General features: G+C 42.0%; 1 protein-coding gene across 3 annotated transcripts in view; it reads right to left on the minus strand.

The window, feature by feature from the left end:
- The window catches only part of srpk1b (SRSF protein kinase 1b), a 28,175-nt gene that overhangs the window by 9,225 nt on the left and 5,865 nt on the right, over window positions 1-13,085 (minus strand). The window contains exons 1-4 of one of the 3 annotated variants that reach the window (XM_060055595.1): window positions 9,566-9,803; window positions 527-654; window positions 306-414; window positions 131-218 (exon numbers count right to left, since the gene is read on the minus strand). In XM_060055595.1, coding sequence (XP_059911578.1) covers window positions 131-218; window positions 306-414; window positions 527-654; window positions 9,566-9,636 — 396 coding nt within the window. In that variant the 5' untranslated portion in view covers window positions 9,637-9,803. Of the gene's footprint in view, window positions 1-130; window positions 219-305; window positions 415-526; window positions 655-7,028; window positions 7,460-9,565; window positions 9,804-13,085 lie in introns of those variants that run through there. The other 2 variants (XM_060055610.1, XM_060055604.1) reach the window with 2 other exon arrangements.

Raw genomic sequence — 13,085 nt, forward strand, 5'->3', positions numbered from 1 at the left:
CGCTCTAGCCCAAAACATATGTTTTGCCTCATGGCGTTGGAATCGGAGGTTTCACAGGAGTTTCTCTTATACTTAAAAAGCACCAGAATATAGATATAGAATGTATCCAAGAGCTAGTGTGTTGATTTACAGATTTCAACAGCTTGATCTCGTCCAAGGCCGTCTCTGTATAGTGTTCCGCGCTCTTCACCACCTTCATCGCCACGAAGCGCTTCCCCCTGAGAAACACAGACACACACACCATGAAAAAATGACAACAACTAGAACTCCCCTAGACTTGTATGACTTGTTGTGAGTCAACTCACTGGATGTCCCAGGCCAACCACACCGTCGAGAAGTGTCCCCAGCCCAGCTTACGGATCACATGGTATCTACCGTTAAACAGATCTCCGATCTTTACGTGATGATATCCACCTGACACACACACAACAAACAGAATGTCAACAAAGGTGTTTGTGCATTTCTGTTTATGTATGCCTGCAAGGGCCCGGGTAGATGTGTGTGTGAGGAGATGAAGGCCATTCACCCCGGCAGTAGTCGTTGGGGTCCTCCTGCTCCTCTTCGTCGGAGCCCAGGATCTCCTCATCCTGCTCTGGGAGGGGAGAGTCTGCCTGCCCTGGCTGAGATCCCCCTCCACGACCATGAGGCTCTGGCCTAGTGGGAGAAGAACACAGAGGAAGACAGAGAGGGAGACGGACACAGATGGAATCAAGGTTAATTTGGTTCAGTAATGGTTAAAAGAAGTGACTGCCAATTGGTAGAGCGGGGCAATAATTCTGACCGTATTATATTGTCATTAAATTAAGATAATGACTTATCTTGATAGTATAGTTAGATAGTTGTAGCCTAAATTAATTACGATAATATATGCCTTTTAAATTGTCTTAAATCATAAATTGTAATACTTTAGCATGATCGTCAATTTCCCCACGTTTATTAAATAAATGTTTTGTGTCGCCCAGCCCTAAAGATAGATGAAAGGATGAAGAGCTTTCACTTCAGATGCTATTCCCTCTTCATATCACAAAAGGGATATTGTTTCTTCTTTAGAATCCAAATTTCGATTTAGTACCAAACTTCAACAAGAATGGAGGAACAAAAAGAGATTACAAATCACTGGAATATGTATTGCTATATGTGGACGAACCCCCCTCAGAGATGTAGCATCTCATTCAACAATACAACACTACACTAAGACCATAGCCACGTGAACCCCCCAAGCAAAGCATCCAGTGTGTGACTCTGTGTGTCCCAACATCATACACTAACCACCTGGTTCAATGCAACGGGAAAACACTTAAATTAACATCATACACTAACCAACTACCTGGTTCAATCCAACGGGAAAACACTTAGATAAACATCATAGGGCTGCTTGATTATGGAAAAAATCATAATCATAATTATTTTGGTCAACATTGAAATCACGATTATTCAAACAATTATTAGTGAGTTTGAAAACATGTATTTATTCAGCATGTCTCTCCCAAAAACACTAACTGAGAACTTTGAAATTTCACCTAAGAAAATACACAAAATGGTCAAAAAGAAAATGTTCAAAGCTAAAATAATGTACAAATATGTATCCAGCTGTTCTGCACTTTCTATAAAACATTTATAAAAAAATAAAAAGATATTGATTATACTAGTGCTGTGATCGTTTGACGCTAAAATCTAAATCGAGATTGAAATTCAATTAATCGCCCATCCCTACATCATACACTAACCACCTGGTTCAATCCAATGGGAAAATACTTGGATAAACATCATACATTGACCAAATGGTACAATCCAAGGGGGATTGGACACTTTGATAAACAGAATCACGACATGGAGGAATGAATTATTAAATATCCAATTTCCCATTTGCTCCTACACAACAGCTCCCTGGAAAATACAGGGGAGACCACAAGTGTAGTTTAAGGAAAAACTCACAAGCAAGCAAGGTAGAAAAGAAAGGCTTAACACAAATGCTAAATCAGTCACACAAACTATACTGTAGAGCCCTGTCTCGCACAGTGGTGCTGTCCGTGGTGCTGGAAACACAAAACAATACCCTTCTGAACTGCAGAGGTTCAAGCATTTCAGATAGCCTGCAATAGCTTTAATGAAAAACAAATAGCATAGGAACTAGTTGCATAATACAGGGGACCGTAAACGCATGATGCATTGCCATAAACAACGATTTTAAGGTATTGATTTACAGGGCTCACGACTATCAGTCTACTGATGGCTTTTCGCCGCCTTGTCGCAGCATTGGCATGTCCTTTGACGCAAACCATCAATCTGTGCACATTCATTTGAAAATACTAACTTATAATTTTATAATTCTTTTATTGCTTAGGGTTTTTCTTCTTTATTTTACCGCCAGGGCCTTGACGTCTCTTTCACAAACTAACTATTTGCACTCCTGTATATTACCTGCCTGTTATCAGAGAAGAGAAGACTCGCTCGCAATCGCAAAACCAGCGGTACCCAACCCCGGTCAGGACTTCATGTGCCATAAAGGGCTTTTCACACGGGAGGCGTTTGTCGCGCCTGCTGCATTCTCAATGGAGAGGCGAGCGGGCAGAGAGAAGCGGCATGACTAGCGGGCGCACTCCCGTGAAACTGCCACTTCCGTGCTCGACAAACGCATGCACACACACGTGGAAATAGTTGGTATAGATGAGAATCACAATAAAATGTGACACTGAATTTGAAACCACACATTGTAATTTCCGCATCTATTATCAAAATATGTATTAGTAATACAGTGAAAAAAAGAGAAAATCACATTGGCATGTTGTGCCCCTAAAATTTCTGGTTGTGCCCCTAAAATGTTCAGTTAGGGGCCAGAGTGATCCTAGTGAAACAGGTTAGTCTGGGGCCCTGCAGCCTTTTAGGTGTTTTGTTTTCCAATGTAATGCGCTCGCACAATATAGCACACTACAGCATCCAGCACTGCTCAAAACCATCATACCGACCCATCATAACACACAGATCAAGACCTACAATGCAATTTTCCATTTATCCTTCTACACTACGGTGCACCATATGTGTGACTCGGTTTACATTGAGGCTCTACCGTAACATGTCGAGTTGATCCAAAAGAGGATACGAAAGCCAGTGACTTTGCAAATTCGTGATGTAGTAGTTTGTACTTTTTGAAGCGTTCTAATAAAAACGTGTTCTCAACCATGACGAGACCTCAACTTATGTCCACGTGGCGACAGCCCCTTTCTGAAATGTGACACTGGGCATCTAGTACATTTTTGGGGAAGAACAATAGCCCAAATAAATCGATTCATTTTATTGACACCAAAGCAACCTAGGAAAGAAATACCTAGCATCAAAATAATTAATTGTATCATATGCTACCATTTTGGTGGCAGTACCTGATCACTGATATACCATAAAAACAGTGACCTGGATATCACCTTGAGCCCTGATATACAACGAACATAGTGACCTGGATATCACTGGATATTAGCCTGGCTATCGCCAGACCAAGCTCAATGGTAGATTGCACGTTGGTCTGGGGAGACCAACTTGTGCTGTAGTCATTTTCTACAGCACAAGAGGCGTGATCAAATGACGTAGTTCAAATGACTGTACGCAATTCGCTGATTGTCGTCGCTTCCCTGTTGTCATTTTGTTTAACCCGCCGATAGTGCTTCAGGGGGAAAAAGCCAGCTTGATGATGGGCTCCAGTAAAGGCGGATTGGAAACAGGAGTTTGGCTATTCAAATATAGAACAATTGTGATTGCTGACTTTATTGAAAAGGCGTGGGCTATTTATATTTAGTGTGTTTATCCGGTGCCGGGCGGATGTATTGTAGTGTTGTCACGATCAGGGGCGGATGGTGTATAGGAGGTGACTCACTACAAACGGGGAGAAAGAGGGATATTTTTTCTAACCAATTCTATCACAGACATAGGAACTGTCAATGTCCAATCAAATTCAAGACGTTAGTGATGCGCGGGTCAGTTTTTTTAACACCCGCCCCAACCCAACCCGTTAGGAGATCTGAACCGCCCCGCCCAGCCCGCAAAAATATGCGCCGATAATGACCCGAACCCGACCCAACCCGAGAAAAAAAAATAAAAAAATTAATGCAGGCATTAAGGGTTGTTCTGAATGAGCTTGTGTGGAGGAAGGCTTGTTAGGCTGTGGAGCCGACCTACGGCATGAATGCCGAAGTAGGTTCGATGTACCCGTTTTATGCCCATCGTATTTGTACAGCATCTCACACTCAAAGCAGACAACGTAGTCTGTAACGGTGTCATCGGACAAGACGACACTTCCAAATTTTTCCCAAACCTTGCTTTTTTGGCCCACCTTTGTCACAACCTTTGCATCGCCCTATTTTAACTTTCCTATAATCAAGTTAGCCATGTCTTCATCGGAGATCTTTAAGAGGTTTTAGCGGTGTAAACAACTACGGATACCATATAGGGAATAACAATTCCATTAAGCAGGCTGCCGCCTGGAGGCCGTTGATTGAGAATTATATTGCAACCGCAATATTATATAAATATCAAACCCAAACCCGCCCGACCCACGGGTAACCCGCGGGTCACGGGTCGACCCGCGCATCACTACAAGACGTGTTTCAAATGGACATATTTTCTCCTAGCTATTTTACATCATACAACATTAGATTAATACAGGTGCACGATATATCGGCAGTGATATCGTTATCGGCCGATGTTAGTCATTTTTTAACAAATCGGCATCGGCCCGATAAGTAAAACTGGTCCGATATTAACAGCCGATATTTATTTCCGTCTAGTTGCCGTTGTGTGTTTTTTGCCCATGCGCAGCTTGTTTGGTCATGTGACCAAACGCAGCCAGAGACGCACGGAGAGGCAGTACAGGAGTGTTTGTCACCTTAACTGAAAAGAATCAATGTCGGCGGTTTGGATGTTTTTTACGGTCTCAAATGAAGGTACTCGAATTGCAATATGCAGTATTGGCAAAGCCGAAGTAATGCGCGGAGGATGCCGTGTCAAATCATTCAACACCACTAGTGGTGCAACGGTTCACGGGTTTCCCGTGATCCGTACGGATCAACCCTCACGGTTCGGGACGCAAGTGATCCGCGGATCGGCTGATAAAAAAACAAAAACAATTCCGGTATTAACGACATCAAGTAGCGTAGCGAAATACAGCGTTTTATTTTGCGTTCCGTAATCCCATTGAAACGGAAACCGGGAATGGTTATATTTGGTTGTAGTCTTTTCGCTCGGTTCTCCGGATCAACAGTAGGGCTAGAACCGAGTGAAAAGACTACAACCAACCTCCCTTGATATATTTGATTTAGCCTATTTCACAGATTTGAGATTAATTGTGGAGTACACCATTTTTGTTTATGGAGTTGCCATCTAGTGGACACAAGAAGGATCTCTGTATGAGTTAATCATCTAAAAACAAATTGATACCGTCTTGCTTAATGCACCTATTGAATGGGTCACCTTAATCACTATTAGAAAAAAAGCCCCACCTGAGATTTTTTAAGGAGCCGAGCCGCCACTGGTCATCACAATACTGGATTTAACCCTAACCCATATGTGGATAACATTTCCACCTGAAATAATAATCAGTATGTCATTATAGTTGGTAGCCCTATAGTACTATGATACACAAACGGGTAGATATCTTGAGAACCCATTGTACAATTTTGGCAAATATAATTCATTGAATTTGTCTATTTCCTGAGAAAACTTCTTAGTCATTGATTGTAAACACCATGTTTAGTGACAAAATTGGGCCCAGACACTGGGCCCAATTATCTGTTTATGCTGGTTAGATGCAAACAAACTCAACTTATTTGGGAGGAACACAAGCTGGAAATCAATTTTGCCTAAGCCAAAGTACTACTAAACAGCACTCCTGCCGTTTTCCTTCTTTACCAAACTGGTCACGGAGGCACTGCACCTGACATGCTAGCTTTGTTGGCTAACTTTAGGCTAATACCATCACACAGTGCATCGAGACTAGGGCCGAATCACTGCAAGAGACCGTGAGTGAATGACAGGAGGCGGGCCTAAGAGGCGCTGTAGTGATGTGTGACGAAAACAGAAGAAAGCGAGAAAGCGCAGCTGGTATTTGAGTATCGATACTGCAGAGAAAGATTATCGAAACCGTCTAAAAAATTCAGCATCAATATTATTATTATCGAAAAATTGATATTTTTGACAACACTATTGTATTGTATAATGCATTGTGATCGTGTATAAACTACACTTTGTGTAGTTATATCAGTGCCTTATAATCCTGTGTGGGATGGGCCACTTGGGTGGCATGACACGAAAATAAACATCACCAAGATTTAATACAAGTAAAACATTAACAAGGTAAGCCCAGATCTGGGGTATGCAACAACTATGCAACAGATTGAACAGTTATGAATAAATCTTTTCCTGTGTGACTCAGTCATACTGACGTACTGCTTCACCAGAAAAGGTCTGGGATCAGTCGCTACTGTGTTGCTAGGAGGGAAGGAGAGAGAGAAAGACGAGGAGAGAGAGAGGCAGGCAAAGATGCAGGTTAACGAGAGTTCGAGAGTGTGTCTACTCTTTTGTCACACTGGACCGGACATGGTTGAACCTAATTTCAGCACTGCTCGCCCCCACACATTGCTCACGAACACCCAGCATGTACCAAGACAAACCACCAACATTAAAATAACATCAGTACATTCGCTCTTTGCAGTCATCTCAAGTAGTCATGAGATGACACTGCAGGACCTTGTGGATATGAAAGGAGAACGCAATGTACGTTTGCCATCAGTTTTTTTAACATAAACTGAGGTATTTGTTCATCCTTTTATATCCGGCCATTGGTTGCGTTTTAATAAAGCATATCCATATTGGAAGGACTAGAGAGGAGACATTCGCTCTCAACACAAACATTACACTTCTTGCACATTACATCAACAATCAAGCTTCAATGTCTCCCAAAGAATGCTTGTTGCATTAAGAGACCCCAGCATACGGGTACAGCGAGACCCACTAAGCGACACATGCACACTCCGAATGCCTACCTGTGAGATGCGCGGATGCCCATACGTTGGTGCACAGAGAGGACAGAGGGGGGCGTCGATAGCCCGCCCCACAGGGTGTCCAGCAAGAGAGGAAAGATGAGTTTAGAGGATCAGAGGAGGGACTAGAAATCGAGAGAGAAGTGGCACAAGGGAAGCGAAGTCTGCCAATCGGTGCTCAGGAGTTAATGCCAGAGATTTCATTTTTTTGGGGGGAGGGGGTCGGGGGCTACAGAGCCAAAATCAGCAAAGGACAGAGTAAAAAAAAAGAACATAAATTGGAAGATGAAGGATGGAGAGAATAAGAATGATTCAAAATGGAGATGAGCGGAGAAGAAAATAACGGAGATTAAGAGTCTCTGCCGCAGGCAGATAGCTGGAGCGCAGGACAGACACCACTGCTCGCTCTCTCTCTGGTTCACATGCACTCTCTCCCTCCCTCGTTCACCGGCCCCCCGTTTGACCGAGAACTCTCCTTGGCCGTCGTCAATTGCCAGGCCCCTCCCCTTTACCTCAGAACTGGGGCATGATTGGATGATGCATTCCAGCACTGCATTGCAGGTGGAGGACAACAGCAGTACTGCTGTTCATCTCAAGACCCAAACAAAACCTAACCGATTCCACCTTTTTTCACGGCCGATTTTCCAAAAAAGCTCTGTTGTTGACAGTTCATCCTCCCACTCATGCAGAAGAGTACCTCACAGGGCTGTTTCCTGCCAATTAAATAACCTAGGAACCTTCATTAATAGGCACTTAACACATGTGGTGAAGGAGACGGGGAGTAAGACAAAACAAGAAAGGTAACTCAATTTAGAATAAAATTACCTAACAAATTATTCAGTTCCACTTATTATATCCACATAATGTATCTTTCTTTTTCATGATTATAAAAATATTAGATAATACTTGATGCTGCCAAGTGGCAAATCACTTGGATCTGTATAACAAAAACATATCACCTACTACAACATTCAATTACACAATGCTGAGTTGCAATGTTTTGGAATCCGGTATTACGGTAGTTGGTTAAGGAATTTCTTACTTTTAAAAGATACATTTCAATTGACTTTCTTATGCCACTAAAACCCTATTTAAGCTCATAATAATTAAACGAACAATCAACAATTAACTTCCCCCTGAGAATAATTTACATGCATCATTAATAAGCTGCATAATAAAGGACTAAAGTGTATGTACTATGGTCTCATTTGAAAATGCAGAGATAATCAACTAGTAATTTAGTGCTCAATGAGCAAGTTTTTCTTTGACTGTTGACTGCTGACTGATTTCCCTATAAACAAAAATGCACTTGCTGAAAAGCCCAAGACTGCTTTCTTTTAATGAACTATGTCCGCTCGAAGTGTCCTCTGGTTCGCTTCTACCTTCGTAGACATAAAATAGAAAACAAGGAAATCTATTTAGGTCTGAATGCGAACCCTAGTAACCATCCCAACTGGATGTGTAGCATAGACTAATAAATCCAGCAGCAAATGCCTTGGCAGCAGTTGCAGGTGTCAGCCATTAGGGCTGATGGAGATAGGACTTGATGAGGTGTACAATCATGACTCTTCAATCACAACACTACAAAACATGGCCATAGGCAGATGTCAAAAGAAAATGCACATTGCATCTCTGTACGTAATCTGCACTCTACTGGGATTATTTAAAATCCTAGGTATTCCCTTTTGTCGGTCAGAGTGTATAAAGTAGACCTTCAGGCTAAAATCGGATCTGACCCATCTCTGGGAGCGAGAAATAAACGAGCCCAGCAGGTTTCAGACCTCCATTATTCCATACAAATCCTTTTTCCATTCTTAGACAAGACTACATTAACTGCTGTGGGTGTTGGGTAAAAGAGAGCGAGAGCAAGAAAGAAAGAATTGGAGGGAGGACAGGGAGAAGGAGCCAGAGTAGGCTGCAGATAAAGATGTGATGGGTTATGTAATCAACCGCAGTTGTAGCTGGGAGAGCACACACGACCAAAATGAAATGAGGGGGAGAAAAAACTGCAGGGAAAATATCAAGCAACATCAGCTATTTCTGCTTAATCTCCTGGGAGCGGACAGAAGCCCGTGTGTTTAGGCACTGGATGCTTTAGTAAGAGCCATAACGGAAGGGCAAACAACAACAACAACAACACAGGACAGAATCACAGGAAGCCCTCTAAGAAAAGAGGAGAACATAATACTATCCAAGCATGAATCAGGTTACATGTATTAAAGAGGAAACAAGAACGGAATTGTTTTTTGCAGACAAATAATTAATATTTCCCTCCTCACCGCTGCATGCTCATGTTTTCTTGTACCTGCAACCTTGTGAGGCAGCAGTGCTGACCTGTGCTGCTCTATTTAATATGGATCCGCTCATCAATAAAACAGCCCAGTAGCCTGCTGACTCGCGCAATGCATGCATGCACTTGCAGAAACACACCTTTTCCCCCCCGATAGATCACACTTCAAACATGAAGTAAAGGCTTGTACTAATACACCCAAAAGGGCATGTACTCGCATACACAAACACAGTAGTAGTGCGCAACTCACTTGCACCTGAGGCCGCTGGCTAGCTTCACCACAGCTGTGTTGATGGAGAAGATCCAGTCCAGTAACCACATTTCCCAGGGGACACCTGGCTAGGACTATGTTGTAATGGCACTGAGCTATAAGTTAGATGAGTGCTCTTGAATAGGGTCTCAGCCCGCGTCCTCTCTGCTCCCTGATGTAGTTCTCTTTCACTGTCTTCTGGCTGAGTCCCACTCACTGTTCTGTTATCAAAACAGAGCCAATGAGGCAACATACAGTAGGAGGGAGGGAGGAGTGTGAGCGTAAAGGAGAACGAAAGATGGAGACAGGAGGAATGAGGTGAAAGAGGAGAGAGGGAATGGGAGATGAGGAGCGACGCTGGGAAAGGGGAACGCTGTAGTGCACTTCACAGACCCAAAGTCGACTGCGAGTGATGCACGGAACAGTAAGAAATGTGATGCCGTTAGATGTCCGCAGAACACAGATTTGATAACAACATCTAGACTTCCGCATGGTAGTAATTGACAGATGAAATAATAGAACAAAACAGTAAGTCACTTTCATTTAGGTATTAGTGTTCTTGCGTTACTGGATTTTCTAACTTCGATATCTTGAAAGATATTCAATACCATTTTCAATACCATGGGGAAAACTTCTTTAAAAAGGCAAGGGCTATAATATGTCATCTTGGTACCAAAAGCACCAAGACTGTTGACTGCTGAAAAACACACCAGATAGCGCTGAAGAACATGTGTTCTGATTGAAGGCAATTTACCGATCTCCCCAGAAACCTTGAAACCTCCTTGATTGTAAACGGCATGTTTCGTTTCAAAATTGGGCCAAGACACTGGATTATCCGTTTATGGTGGTTTTATGCGTTCAAACTTAACATCTAACAAAAATAAAAGGTAAGGACGATTTTTTGATTTAAAAAGATATGGTGAAGTTTGTTCTTTGCTAATTGCAAGTTTTAGTCACAGTGAATTGGTTAGGGCTAGTGTTATGGTTGGACTCATGGAATCAGTGGAGGCTCATCTTTCATATAATGTATAGTTCTCGCAGGATACATTTTTGTGAAAAAGAACGCATTTGCTGTGCATATGCATGCGTCCATCGATTTTCCATGGTAATTTCCCTCAGAGCCAAAGTACATTATAATTCAGTATAGATGATTATCAAAAAATCAAAATTTTTGAAAACACTATTGGTTATAGACTGAGCTTATTTGGGAGGAACACAAGCTGGAAATCAATGCAATATGAATTAGACTAATACAAGCCGACTCAGAAGTTAAACCGAAAGTATGAATAAGTTGGGTCAGGGGGACTAGTCTCACAAATCAGACTTTGGATAGATTATCTATGGTCTGACAGCAAAGCAGTTAAACTCTGGGTGTCTTTTCCTTTCTCTTCATATTTTTTTTTTACCAATCATGCTGCTGGAGGCTGAGAATGATAAGCTTGGTTTGGCTATGACCATCACCGGCAATATTAGTAAATGGTGTGATGAATAGCCAGAAGGAAATGTTTTCTTCGGTAGAATACTTCCTGAATGAAACATGAAACAAAGCCCAACTATACCCCTTTTAGTTTTTCTTGACAGGATTTGTGCCGTATCCACCCAGAAGTGCTGTGATAACATAAGGACTAAAGGATCCAAGATTAGGTAAGGACTGAACTGTATAGATGCACCAGATGGAAATAGTATAATTCAACAAATCAAGTATAATTGTAAAAATAATTCGGAAACCCAGAAAACCACGATTGACAAGGGGAACAATTATGTCCATAAATACAGTAGAAGTATTACTGCAGTAGAAGTCAAATCCATTACAGCAGCCAATTTAATTGCCATTTACAAGACCAAATGGACCCCTCTTCTCTTCCATCTCTGTATCAGGGTCATTATAACTGGGCTATCATGGCAGTTAATGGCAGCTCACTCATTGTGATGGCCACTTCACGTTGATCATTCATCGATGGAACATCGATGGTTGTAGAGGAGGAAGTGAAGTGAAGCTAACTTTTAAATAACCAAGGGGTTGGGTAGCACTCGATGGGATGTGATAAGGGCTGTCAAGTTTTGGTCGGTTGGTCAATATGCACCTGTTCGGACAATCGCTTGCATTTCTTTCAATGCAAAATTACTTGAAATCCTTATTATAACCCACTTACAGCCACTGAGTTAGAAGTACTGACATGAATATTAAATAAGTCAATCCATCTGTGTAACGGGCAGGGCTCGAAAAACTCCAGCCAATGATTTCCAGAACCACCGAGTGGCATTGGACAGTAAGTACGTCAATCAAACGGTTGTACTGCACTCCCCCTCCCCCGCGCGTGACCCCTTTGTGCACGTACTCAAAGCTTGTGACCCAGAGCAAGCTTCTGTTTGTTGTTATCCTGCGGTAGCTACTGGAGCTAGCTAACTAGCTAATGGCTCACTCTCGGGCATCCGTGTTCGTGCTCGTGCATGATTGCACGTCCATGTACTTGGAATGGGTGGAGTCAGAGTCAGCGTTGAAGGAGAAGGGGTAGGACCATTCGAGTTGTGTATTTTCAAAATCTGCTGGCGTTTCTCAAATCCCATACCCAACCTTGAAGCCATGATTTTCTGGGGCAGGAGGGACACATGCAGACTGATGCATTTTAATTATTAGTGAAATGCTATATTGTGTAATATTTTAATTATTATGAATAATAATATTCAAGGCTCCCTAGTTTGTTCTAATAATCGTACAGTTTAATATACATCAAAACAGCCAGATTAATACAACTTTGAACTTGCCCCATTTAAGGATGACAAATTGATTCACACCATGTCTAATAAGTCGTTGGCGTGGCCGTATTTGGTTAAGAAGGATGACCAACGTGCTGGCCTTCTAAAAACGGTAGGTTTATTATTTTACTGTTTTTTGCGACGCTCAAATTTTGTGTTTAACGGCACATAGGATTTGAATTTGAATGCATCAGACTCTGTACCTTGGTACTCATTGCAGCGCCATCCATTATACTGAAGACAGAACAAAATGTAGTATTGAATCTTCAGACGGGTTTTGTTTCTACTACGCAATTGTGCCCGGCAACACGCTCCATGGCTCGTGATGAGTCCCGCCATACATTGAAGCTCTGCCGTAACTGAGTCAGACTCTGACCATGAGTGGATCTGAAACCCACTGAACTCCCCAAAACAGCACTTATACAACCAATAAATTCGTTGTATAAGGTGGTCGAACTTCATTCTACCAAGTTTTTCTTTGGTTGACTACAACCAGGGCTGAATGATTTGGTGAAATAATCGAATTGAGATTATTTAGACCAAAATTGCGATTGCGATTTAGCATGCAATTTTACTTTTTAAAGTGTCTCATCTTCTGTATTATTCACTTAACGCAAGCAATAATTCATTCTATATAGTATGACCAACACAACATTGGAAGCAGTCAAAATATATAAACTGCTCTTTCCTGTAGGCCAAGCTAATGTGTTGAGAGGAATTGATGCATGAATTGACATATCACCTTTAATTAACGAATGAATTG

Source organism: Gadus macrocephalus, chromosome 1 (genome assembly GCF_031168955.1).
Source record: "Gadus macrocephalus chromosome 1, ASM3116895v1".
Classification (NCBI taxonomy): Eukaryota; Metazoa; Chordata; class Actinopteri; order Gadiformes; family Gadidae; genus Gadus; species Gadus macrocephalus.